At 40.6% G+C, this 11,662-nt stretch overlaps 1 protein-coding gene across 1 annotated transcript; it reads left to right on the top strand.

Moving 5' to 3' along the window:
• Positions 1-829: 829 nt before the first annotated feature.
• On the top strand, positions 830-11,004 carry IRAK1BP1 (interleukin 1 receptor associated kinase 1 binding protein 1). The gene is made up of 4 exons (XM_036415070.2): positions 830-1,251; positions 6,352-6,417; positions 10,261-10,391; positions 10,491-11,004. The coding sequence occupies exons 1-4, from the start codon at positions 928-930 to the stop codon at positions 10,759-10,761; spliced, it is 792 nt and encodes a 263-aa protein (XP_036270963.1). The 5' UTR covers positions 830-927; the 3' UTR covers positions 10,762-11,004.
• Positions 11,005-11,662: the final 658 nt, after the last annotated feature.

Here is an 11,662-nt window from a genome sequence, read left to right as displayed (position 1 = left end):
TTTTTTCCTCCTGGGACAGAAGGCCTAGATGTTTTTACATACTTAGTGGTAAGAAGAAAACCTACCTAATGGTGATCAGTGGGTTGAGGGTTGTGTTCTCTTAAGAAAAGGGCATAAATAAAATCTAAGTCGCACAGGCCGGCCATGTCCATGGGGAACGTACCGCCTCCATCGCTCCAGTCCGGATTTAAAGCCAGAACAAGTCCAGGGACTCTGGAGACAGTTCGAGCGACTGGGAAATCCTGCCAAAGCTTCGGCTACTCTTCCTATCAGCTCCCCCTTCTCTTCTCTCGGCTTCCCGTGTGCAACCACCGGACCACCGCGTGGCAAACGTGCATCGCGCTACCCACGTGGCTCTCGAGGCAATGAAAACGAATTGGAGGACTGGAACTCCCAAAGTCAAAGTGGCCAGGAGCATCCATGCCCACAGACTCCTCCCGCGCCCCGTGGCCGGCCGAGAAGGGGTGCCCGGCGGGAGGGCGGAGTCAGAGGAGACGCAGGTGAAGACAGTTACAGAGAAACACGCGAAAAAGCCTTCCGCCCGCTGGTCGCTCAGGACCTTCCTCCGAGGCCCGCGGGCGAGAGGCGGGTGGGTGAGGGCGAGGGCGCGGCGAGACGGACCTCCCCGAGAGGAGAAGGCTGACCACGCCTTTCGAGGGCCAAGGGCGTGAAGCTGTTCAACACGAGGGCGAAGGCGAGGGCGAGGGCGAGGGCGAGGGCGAGCCGTTCCGCCAGCGCCACGCGAGGAACACGTGGCCAAACCCTCCCCACCCGGCGCTGCTCCCGCGCTCCATAAGCGCCCGGACCTCCCCACCCTTCCCGGCAGCCTCTGCGCCGCGCGCACGCGGAAGCCCCGCCGCAGCGCTTTTTGGCCGCTTCGGCCGCCGTCCCTCCCCGCGTTGCTACGGTAACCCAGCCGCCATCACTATGTCGTTGCCACAAGCTTCTCAGTCTCGGGTGTTCGTGGAGCTGGTCCCCTGGGTTGACCGGAGCCGGGAGAACCACGCGGTGTCGGGCGGAGAGACGTTGCCCGCCCTCCGCCGCCCGCTCTCCTCCTCGGCGGCGGCGCAGGCCCAGACCTCGGGCCGCGAGGTGCACGTGAGCGGCGCCGCGGAGGTGTCTGCGGGCCCGGACCGGGCGCAGGTGGCGGTGCGGGTGAGCAGCAGCAAGGAGGCGGCCGCCGAGGCCAAGAAGAGCGTCTGCCGCCGCCTGGACTACATCGCGCAGAGCCTCCAGCAGCAGGGCCTGCCGGTGAGCGCGCGGCGCGGCGGCGGAGGGGTCCGGTGGGTGGCAGAGGGCCCGGCCCCGGCGGCGCCCGGAGCGGGGCCGGGGGAGGTGGGCGGGGCCTGAGCATCCCGGAGGGTCCTTGTGGCCGCGGGGTGACAGGGGCCGGGGCCTGGCCTAGGGAGTCCCTGGCCCGTCCTTCTTGGGGAGAGGAATGAATGACTGGCCGCGGGGACGGCTGAAAATGCAAACTGAGTAGGATTTTTTTTTTTATATGGCGATATGTGCTGCCATAGTTTGGTTTTTACCCTTGAAACGATGAACTGTTAAACTGGAAACATTCGACGTACATGCGTGCCTAAGCAGTGTCCTGTACAATAATAGTTTTTGTTGTTGTTTGTTTTGTTTCGATGCTGCGCCATGGGATTGGCAAGTGAAAAGCATGACCTGCTTCCTCCCAGCCTTGGAAAGCTCCGCATGGAATGGCCCGTCGTTATTTTTGGCCAACAGTAATGGGGGCGGAGAAAGGGGGGTCCTTGAAGACCCAAAAATGTTCTCCAAATTTTTTAGTTTTAAGTTTTAAAAAAATGAATCTGTTATATGGTAGATGCCGCCTATAGAAAATACCCCTACTTACCCGATGTCTGCGAAATCACTAGGTAAATCTAACCTGAAGCCTACTTTTGAGAACAGAATAAAAAACATGAAGCAGCCTTGTTTAATCCATACCACCGCCTCATTAGGCAGGCTTTTGATATCTTCATTTTCCAGATTTAAAGAGGTTAAGTAATAAGTAATGTTCTGAACGTCAGCCAGGGCGATATTTGAACTCCTGTATTCCTGAAAACAAAACACAGCTTGCTTTTCCGACAATGACAGGCTGCGGGTAATTAGCATTAAAAAAAAAAAAAATCAGAAACCATAGAATGGATCAAGCCTCTCAATTCTTTCGTTGGGCCACAGTTGCAATTGACCCAGTGTAACACTGAGTTTATGAAAGTTCTATCCGAAAAATCAAGTCTTTACTTTAAGGAGAAAATAAAGGTGTACTGCATTTACAGACATAGTTATTCTTTAAATAAGTTGTAAAAGAATGTCTCTAAATGATTTTTTCACTTTAGAAGAATTCAAATGCTAATTAAAATAATGTGAATAAATGTTTTTCCTATGTAGAGAAATATTTTCCCAGAAAAACTGCTGCCAGTGCCGCAGTCCTGTTTGAATATTACTACTAATTCTTAAGTTACTTACATAAAATGTATACTACTCCCACATGACCATAACTCCTAATATGTAAAAAAAATAAATTACTATGTTCAGGTTACAGTTAAGATTACATTAAGATTCAGTGTTTGCCGAGACCGGTTTGGCTCAATGGATAGAGTGTCGGTTTGGGGACTGAAGGGTCCCGGGTTCGATTCCGGTCAAGGGCATGTACCTTGGTTGCGGGCATATCCCCAGTAGGGGGTGTGCAAGAGGCAGCTGATCGATGACTCTCATCAATGTTTCTAACTCTCTATCTCTCTCCCTTCCTCCCTGTACAAAATCAATAAAATATATTTAAAAAAAAAAAGATTCAGTGTTCAGGACAAGACACACAAAGGTCAGTAATCTTCCAATTATTTCTGCTAATGGAGAAAAGCAGTCATGTAGGTAATTTGTTTGATAGGTAATGCAAAAAAATCATTTATATTACTTTGCAGGAAGAATTATAATGGGTCTTCTCAAAGCCTTTGTTTACTTTAAACTTTGGGATCTTGGGTTTATAAACATCACTCCCCTGTTTAAAGAGCTCCTCATATTCCGAACTCCTCTGCTTTACAGATAGAGCCTAACCCTCTCATTTCCTGTCTTCCTTCTCTCCTGGTTGACTACTAGCTGACCCCCCCACCCCCCGTTGTTTTGTTTTGTTTTTTTTCAAAGAACTAGCCCAAGTTCACCTCCTTGGCATTGTTTTCCTAACATAACAGTAGTCCCTGTCATGCCACCCTCCACTCCCCACTTGTAATAAAACTTACATTCTGTGTTACATGTGTTGTTTTACTTGTCTCTCCTCCATATTCTAAACCTCAGTAGAGATCATTTTGCCTCTTGTTTGCTTTGCATTCATCTATATCGCATGATGCATTCTTAGAAAGTGGTTTCTGAACGAATAAAAGGAAAAAATGAGAGAAGCATAAACAATGAGTTCCAACTATATTACAGACCATATATAGTTTTATGATCACATAGCTTCATATATAAGGGCATAAGCCTCGTTTTTTAGGGCTTTCTTGGGAAATATTTTGAAGTTCTAAGCAGTATTTACTCGTTCAGCCATCAAACAAAACTAGGCATTCCCCATCACTGTTCAGTTTAAAACAGCACTTGGTGTAATGTGTAATTCTTTTGTTTTCTGGTTTGTGTGTTCCTCTCACAGGCTGTAAGCTCTTCCTAGCTATTTTTTTCAATAAAAATGTAATGGATGCCTTAAGCATGTTGCTAGGCACCAGAAATGGAGAATGAGTAAGATTTAGGTACTGAAGGAGACTGATGATAGGAATAGAATATACATAGTAGGTGTTGTGATCAAAGTATGTGCGTGAGACAATATAGAAGTGTAAGAAAATAAAGCAATATTCATTTTACTTGAGGAATTCCAGAAAGCTTTCATAATGGAAATGACACGTGTCAAATCTTAAACAGTGACTGGCGGGAAAGCATTCCAGTTTCACAGTAGAGTGCAGCAAGTATATGTGTTCAGAACACTATTCACAGTCCCCTGTGGCTAGGGCGCAGGAGCACTTAGGGAAAATGGAGGGGATTCAAGGGATAAGACTGAAGCAGAAAGCTGTACCCAGAACACGAAGGAAGGCCTTGTGTGCAATACTGAGGAGTTTGGATATTATTGATAATAATAAAACTTTTTATTATTGCTAGACCTTTTACAAATGTTATCTTCTGTGATACTCCCATCATATGAGACTGGTAGTTTAGTTGCTGCTTTAGAGATGAGAACTCCCAGGATCACAGTAATCATTGGCAGTAGCTTGTCCAAGGTCACACAGATAGGAAGTGGCAGAGTTTAGACTCCAGCCAAGAACTCTGACCGCATGCTCTTAACCACTAGAGTAAGGGTGTCGAACTCAATCAGAGAAGGGGCCAAAATCTAAAATCCAGCCTAAATCGCGGGCCGAATGGTTTACTGAACAATCATAAACTGTCATTGTGATGGAAACGCAGCGGAGTGCAGTGATGACAGCGCGGTGCGGGCCACATTGCAAGGCCTGGCGGGACGGATCTGGCCCGCGGGCCTTGTGTTTGACACATGTGCACTAGAGTATATTGCTGCTTTAATGTCTTGGTAAAAGATACGTTTATGTTATAAAAGAATATTAAATGACAGAAAAGTTTCATGCTAATCAGTAAATAAAGCTGATAACAAGAAATATACTAACAGTTTCATTTTAAATTTACCTGTATTCTAAATTTTCTACAGTCAGCAGTTATCTTTATCATAAAGACGCATAAATATTTTCATGAGAGTGACAGGCATTAAGCTATAATCAGAACTTTAGATTTTTGGGTTAAAGTTTTTTCTAATTTTTCTGGATAATATAAACTGCTTGAACTTAGTTTATATCTTAAAATTCAGATTCAGGTAGGTCCCCTACAAAAGAGCATATAATTAGGTCCCAGCCAAGTAGCTAGTGTCATCCCTATAGTTTCTAGTTTGATCCCTGGTCAGGCACATGCATCAACCAATGAATGCATAAATAAGTAGAACAACAAACCAGTGTTTCTTTCTCTCTAAAAATCAATAAAATTTAAAAAAGAACATACAGCCGAAACCGGTTTGGCTCAGCGGTAGAGCATCAGTCTGCGGACTGAAAGGTCCCAGGTTCGATTCCGGTCAAGGGCATGTACGTTGGTTGCGGGCACATCCCCGGTAGGGGGTGTGCAAGAGGCAGCTGGTCGATGTTTCTCTCTCATCGACATTTCTAGCTCTCTATCTCTCTCCTTTCCTCTCTGTAAAAAAATCAATAAAATATATTTAAAAAAAATAAAAACATACAATTAAATCATTATTGAGCATAATAATCTTTATATTTATTTAGCATGTTTTTTTTTTGTTTTTTGTTTTAAATATATTTTTATTGATTTTTTACAGAGAGGAAAGGAGAGAGATAGAGAGCTAGAAATGTCGATGAGAGAGAAACATCGACCAGCTGCCTCTTGCACACCCCCTACCGGGGATGTGCCCGCAACCAAGGTACATGCCCTTGACCGGAATCGAACCCGAAACCTTTCAGTCTGCAGGCCGACGCTCTACCACTGAGCCAAACCGGTTTCGGCTTATTTAGCATGTTTTGAAGGATACAGAAATTTTGTAAAACGTAAGTTCTGCCTGTACCCAAAGATGAGAGTAAGTAAAGAGTTCATTTTACTAAATTTTAAAAATCATTTTGAAAAGTAAATTAAAAATTTAATATTTTTATCAAAATTGTGTACCTGTAATTTATGCAGAGGTTCATAAAGAATTGATAGTTTCAAAAACTGGTCTGGGTCCAATATTTTAGAAAACTTTTATATTAAAATAGCATAGCATATTTTATATTAAAATAGCAAGGCATCTACATGTGCTTAGTACTGTCTGTGTCAAGCGCTATATATAAAACTTGTCATTAAACCCTCAAGACAATTCTGTGTAATATATACTTGGTATTAACATAATTTTATAAATGCAGAAACTAAGGCTTAAAAAAGTTGAGTAACTTGCCCAAAGTTGCATACTATATTCAGTACATTTGTATTAAATTATTTGTAAATTAAACATATTTTTTAAATAGATTTTTACTGATTTCAGAGAGGAAGGGAGAGGGAGAGAGAGGTAGAGACATCAATGATGAGAATCATTGATTGGCTGCCTGCCACATTCCCCACATTGGGGAATGAGCCCGCAACCCAGGCATATGCCCTGAACGAGAATTGAATTGTGGCCTTCTGGTTCATAAGTCAACGCCCAACCACTGAACCACACTGACCAGGCTGTAAATTAAATATTTAAAAAAATTTAACATTCATTTAGAGTAATTCCATTTTGTCGCCAGACATTTAGTAATCATACCCTTGTACTTTCTGTCTCAGGCGGAAAATGTAACAGTGACAAAGGATTTTAGAAGAGTGGAAAATGCTTATCACATGGAAGCAGAGGTATGAACTTTCAAATAATTGAAAACAACATGACTTTGTGTGAATAATTTGCATTTACTTTTGTTCTTGAACTGAAATGTACGGGAGAAATGTTTCTCATAGTATTGACAAAAGGTTATTTTTCTCAAAATAATTTTTGGTGTTACATATCTGTGAGCTTTTATGTAATGAGATAAGGAGCCATGGGTCAGACTGTTGGACCTCAGAGGGAGGGTGGGGATAAAAGGGAGAGATCAAACAAAGGACTTATGTGCACACATATGAGCCTAACCAGTGGGCAAGGACAATAGTGGGGTGGGGGCATGAGTCAGGGGGAGATTGAAATGGGGGGGTTGAGGACAAATATGTGATACTTTAATCAATAAAGAAATTAATTTTAAAAAATAATAAATGTAACATTTTCTGACATTAAACCAGAATTGACTCATTAGTACTCATCTTTTATTAGTAGTATACCTCTCCAAGAACAAAACAAAGCTAATTCTTTTTTCTTGAAGTACACACTTGCAGTTCAGTATCATATTGATGATACTTTTTCCTTCTCTGATAAGTGATAAGATCCCCAGTTTCTTTGGCCACTTCTTGTGTGAGAAAGTTTTTCTTTAGTTTACCATTACAGCTAAAAAAAAAAAAAAGTGTCTTTCTCAAATGCTGCTTTTAAGTCATGTTTCTCCTTATCTTACACTTTGTTATTCCTGTTTTAAAATGAATTACAGGATTTTACATTTATCTTTGGATGATTTTATCTACTAGATTTGATCTATATTTCCAGTCTATTGGGATCGTTTTTAAATCTCAATTTTATCAAGGTGTTTGTTTTTAGTACTACCAGCTTTATTTCAAGTGCTGATTTGATCATCAGTGTTCCATCTATGTAATTAATTAAAATACTGAGTAGCATTAATCAACTATGACCGTAAGCAACAATGTCGCCATGAAGAGTGTATGTCAGTGTATCCTATGGCTTGTATGAATATATAGGAAAAATGAAAACCCCCTATGGTTATGGTATTTCTCTGGTAATTTACCAACTAGGAAGTCATATTTAGTACTTCTTCATTTGTTCTTAATGATTTCAAATTTACATGTTCAATTTGTTGGCCTTTGGATAGAAATAATTTGGCAGTGATTTAGAAGGTAGAGATTAAGAGAGTAGTAAAGAGTTGGTGAATTTCACTTTCAGGAGTCAAAGCAAAGTTAGAAGTCACATGAGTTTTCTACTTAGTTTATCAGCAAGAAACTCAGTAATTAGAGTCTGAATGTATAATTCTAAGAACCTTGAAAGATTTCAGTCTTAAATACTTATGTCTTTATTTTGTTACTACAGGCCCAGTGCACGAGATTCGTTCACTCGGGGCGGAGGGACAGGGGTTCCTCAGCCCAGCCTGTGCCCTCTCACAGTCTGGGAGCCCTCAGGGGATGTCCGACTGACAGTGACATGTCCTGTGGGAGTGCACTGACCACCAGGGGGCAGCTCCTGCATTGATTGTCTGCCCCCTCGTGGTCAGTGCGTGTCATAGCAACTGGTCGTTACATATTTGGTCATTTTGAATATTAGCCTCATATTGTATAGGATTCCCAAAGGCCTATCTGGAGGAAGCCCTGTATGCATTTCTTCAGAGACAGGAACAAGGAAACCAGGGAGACTTGAGGGGGAAGACAAAAATAGGTTATGGCAGTACCGAAAAGAAAAGAAAATATGCAAAGTGCTGAGGCCTATAGCAAGGATCAAAATGAACCAAAGGCTCTATTTTCTTTCCTTTGATAGAAATCTTTTTTTCCCCTTTTCTTATTTCTTATAAATTAAATTTTAAAATATCTGTTCTAGAATCTTGCCTGGGATTGAAAGGTGTCTAGACTGTTTGTTCAGTTTTATCTGCCCTCCTTTCTTTGGAAATTAGAACTGCCCATATTTTTAGGGAGGATCTTGGCCTGTACTTTGTGGTAATTTAGGTTAGCAATTATAATTCAGAAGTCTTATATGCAGAACATTTCAATAACCGAAATTTGATTTATCCAGAAGATGAATTTATTAAAAGCATTTAAAATCTCCCCTATTTTGGAATTTAGTTTCTTCATTACTGAAATGCTAAACTAATGGGGATATGAAGCATTTATATGATAATCTCAATACGTTTTGTACTTTAATACAACTAGTTATATTAAAGTACAAAACATATTGAGATTATCATATAAATTCTAATTCACTACGTTAATAAAATAAAAAAGGAACACCATATGGCCATTTAACAAAAATCCAACATGTATTCCTAATAAAAATTCTCAGCAAGCTAGAATAGTAGGGAACTTCTTCAAACTGATAAAAAAAAAAAAAATCTACAGCTGATATCATGTGTAATGGTGAAAAAACACTAAATACTTGTGCCTAAATCAGGAATAAGAAAAACATACCTACTTTCATGACTTCTATTCAACATTGTACCGTACTTGAAATTTTCTAGCTAATGCAATTAGGCAAGAAAAAGAAATAAAAGGCATCCAGAATGGAAAGTGAGAAGTGAAATTGTCTTTATTCATGGATAACATGACCATCTATGTAGAAAATCTGATGGAACCTACAAAAGAGCTGTTAGAATTCATAAGCAGCAAAAATATACAATACCTAGGGGTGAGTCTAATTTTAAAAATGTGAAAGAGCTATAACTATAAATTATAAATCATTGCTACAAGAAATTAAAAAAGACCTAATTAATGGAGAAATATACCTTGTAAGTAATTTGGAAGTCTTAATATCATTAAGATACCAGTTCTTCCTTAATAAAATATATATAGATTCAGTATAATCCCAACCAAAATCCCAGTAAGCTTTTAAAAATAATAGAAGTTAACAAAATGATTATAAAATACCTTATTTACTAAGAATTAAATCAGACAGAACATGGTCTTCGCTGGCCAGCATTTCTGACACAGGCAGCTGTTCCGCCTTGTGTGAGACGACTTGGAAGGCCAGGCCGCCCTCTCTCTCTGCTGCTCTTGCTTACTCTCCAGCATCTGTGCTTTTCTGTTCTACGTATTAAGCTTGTGTAAACTTTCCTTAAAAGAAAGGCTTAGTCTGCTTCCTTAAAAGGGTTTTTAAGACTACAGTTTTAAGTCTTGCTGAATATAAGGATTCTCCCACATATTTAAAGAAAGAGGACATAATGAAATAGATGTTTCGCCGAAATCGGTTTGGCTCAATGGATAGAGCATCAGCCTGTGGACTGTAAGGTCCCGGGTTCGATTCCAGTCAAGGGCTTGGTTGCGGGCACATCCCCAGTGGAGGGTGTGCAGGAGGCAACTGATTGATGTCTCTCTCTTATCGATGTTTCTAACTTCTGTCCCTTTCTCTTCCTTTCTGTAAAAAATCAATAAAATATATATATTTTAAAAAATAGATATTTCCACATATAAATGTGAAAATAACAACTAGAAGAAACATACCTCACTTATAGCAGTGAAGTGAACTATGATGTAATTACTGCTAATCGGGAAGTTAATGGCATAGATTCGACTAAGGACTGATAAAAATTTATCAGAGTTAGAATTCAGCCAAATAATAAAATTAAAGGGGAAAAGCCTCCAATTATCTCTCATAAGAAAGTCCCTGACTGGTTTAAAATGTAGTTTTAAATATTCAAGTTAATACTAGATAAAATTCATAAGCAAAAATAAATTTAATAACAATAATTTAGTTACAAGTATCAGCAAGGCTTTTTATATCTGTTACATGCTATAAAATGACTTCAGTGTAATATGGATTTACTTTTTAAATTCTAATTTAGAGAAAATTTTGAAATAATGTATTAGGCATGAAAATAACTTCAAGTGTCATTTCATTTGCAGGTCTGCATTACATTTACTGAATTTGGAAAAATGCAAAATATTTGTAACTTTCTTGTTGAAAAACTAGATAGTTCTGTTGTTATCAGCCAACCCCAGTTCTATCATACTCCAGGTTCTGTTGAAAATCTTCGGTAAGTTCAGCACATCTTTAAATTATCAATTAATTAAAACTCTTCAGTGTTACAGTTCATTGAATGTCATATTAATAACCTCTGCATTTCATTCCTAAGACGGCAAGCCTGTCTTGTTGCTGTTGAGAATGCATGGCGCAAAGCTCAAGAAGTCTGTAACCTTGTTGGCCAAACTCTAGGAAAACCATTATTAATCAAAGAAGAAGAAACGAAAGAATGGGAAGGCCAAATAGATGATCACCAGTCATCCACACTCTCAAGTTCATTAACTGTACAACAAAAAATCAAAAGTGCAACAATACATGCTGCTTCAAAAGTATTTTTAACTTTTGAAGTAAAGGGAAAAGAGAAGAAAAAAAAACATCTCTGAAATTCCAACCAAAATATATTGTATTTGTATCTTTTTGTCTATTTTTATACTTTTTATAATGTTTACTTTTGCCTGAATGAATATATATATATATATATATATATATATATATATATTCTAGTATATAAAGAGTTTTTCCCCCAAATCTGTGAATCCTTAATATAGTTCCACAGAATATTATGTTTACTTACAATTTTGAAAATCTGTGGGAAATACTCTTTGGAAATAAATATGTGAATACTTGTATATACTGAATTTATATTAGTATATGTGTAATTAACTTTTATATTTCTACTAGAGGCCCGGTGCATGAAATTCATGCACAAGGATGGTGGGGGGCAGTGTACCTTAGCCCACCCTGCACCCTCTCACAATCCAGGACTGCTGGCTCCCAACTGCTCACCTTCCTGCCTTCCTGACTGTCCCTAACCACTTCTGCCTGCCAGCCTGATCATCCCCTAACCACTCCCGCCAGTCTGATTGATGCCTAACTGCTCACCTGCCAGACTGTTTGCACCCAACTTCGCTCCTCTGCTGCCTAGTCACCCCTAATTGCCCTCCCTTGCAGGGTTGATTGTCTCCAATTGCCCTCCTTTGAAGGTTTGGTGCCTCCCAACTGCCCTCTCCTGTTGGCCAGCTTGTGTGGCCATCTTGTGTCCACATAGGGGCAGGATCTTTAACCACATGAGGACAGCCATCTTGTGTGTTGGAGTGATGGCCAATCTGCATATTACTCTTTTATTAGATAGGATAGAGGCCTGGCACATAGGTGGGGGCCAGCTGGTTTGCACTGAAGGGTGTCCCAGATCAGGGTGCGGTTGCCGTGGGGCATGGGGCAGCCTGAGCGAGGGGCCTGTGGTGGTTTGCAGGCCAGCCATGTCCCCAGCAACCCAAGCGGAGG

Source organism: Pipistrellus kuhlii, unplaced genomic scaffold (genome assembly GCF_014108245.1).
Source record: "Pipistrellus kuhlii isolate mPipKuh1 unplaced genomic scaffold, mPipKuh1.p scaffold_m20_p_5, whole genome shotgun sequence".
Classification (NCBI taxonomy): domain Eukaryota; kingdom Metazoa; phylum Chordata; class Mammalia; order Chiroptera; family Vespertilionidae; genus Pipistrellus; species Pipistrellus kuhlii.
The sequence above is the reverse complement of the archived record's forward strand: the minus strand, read 5'-3'. Positions and strand labels throughout refer to the sequence as shown.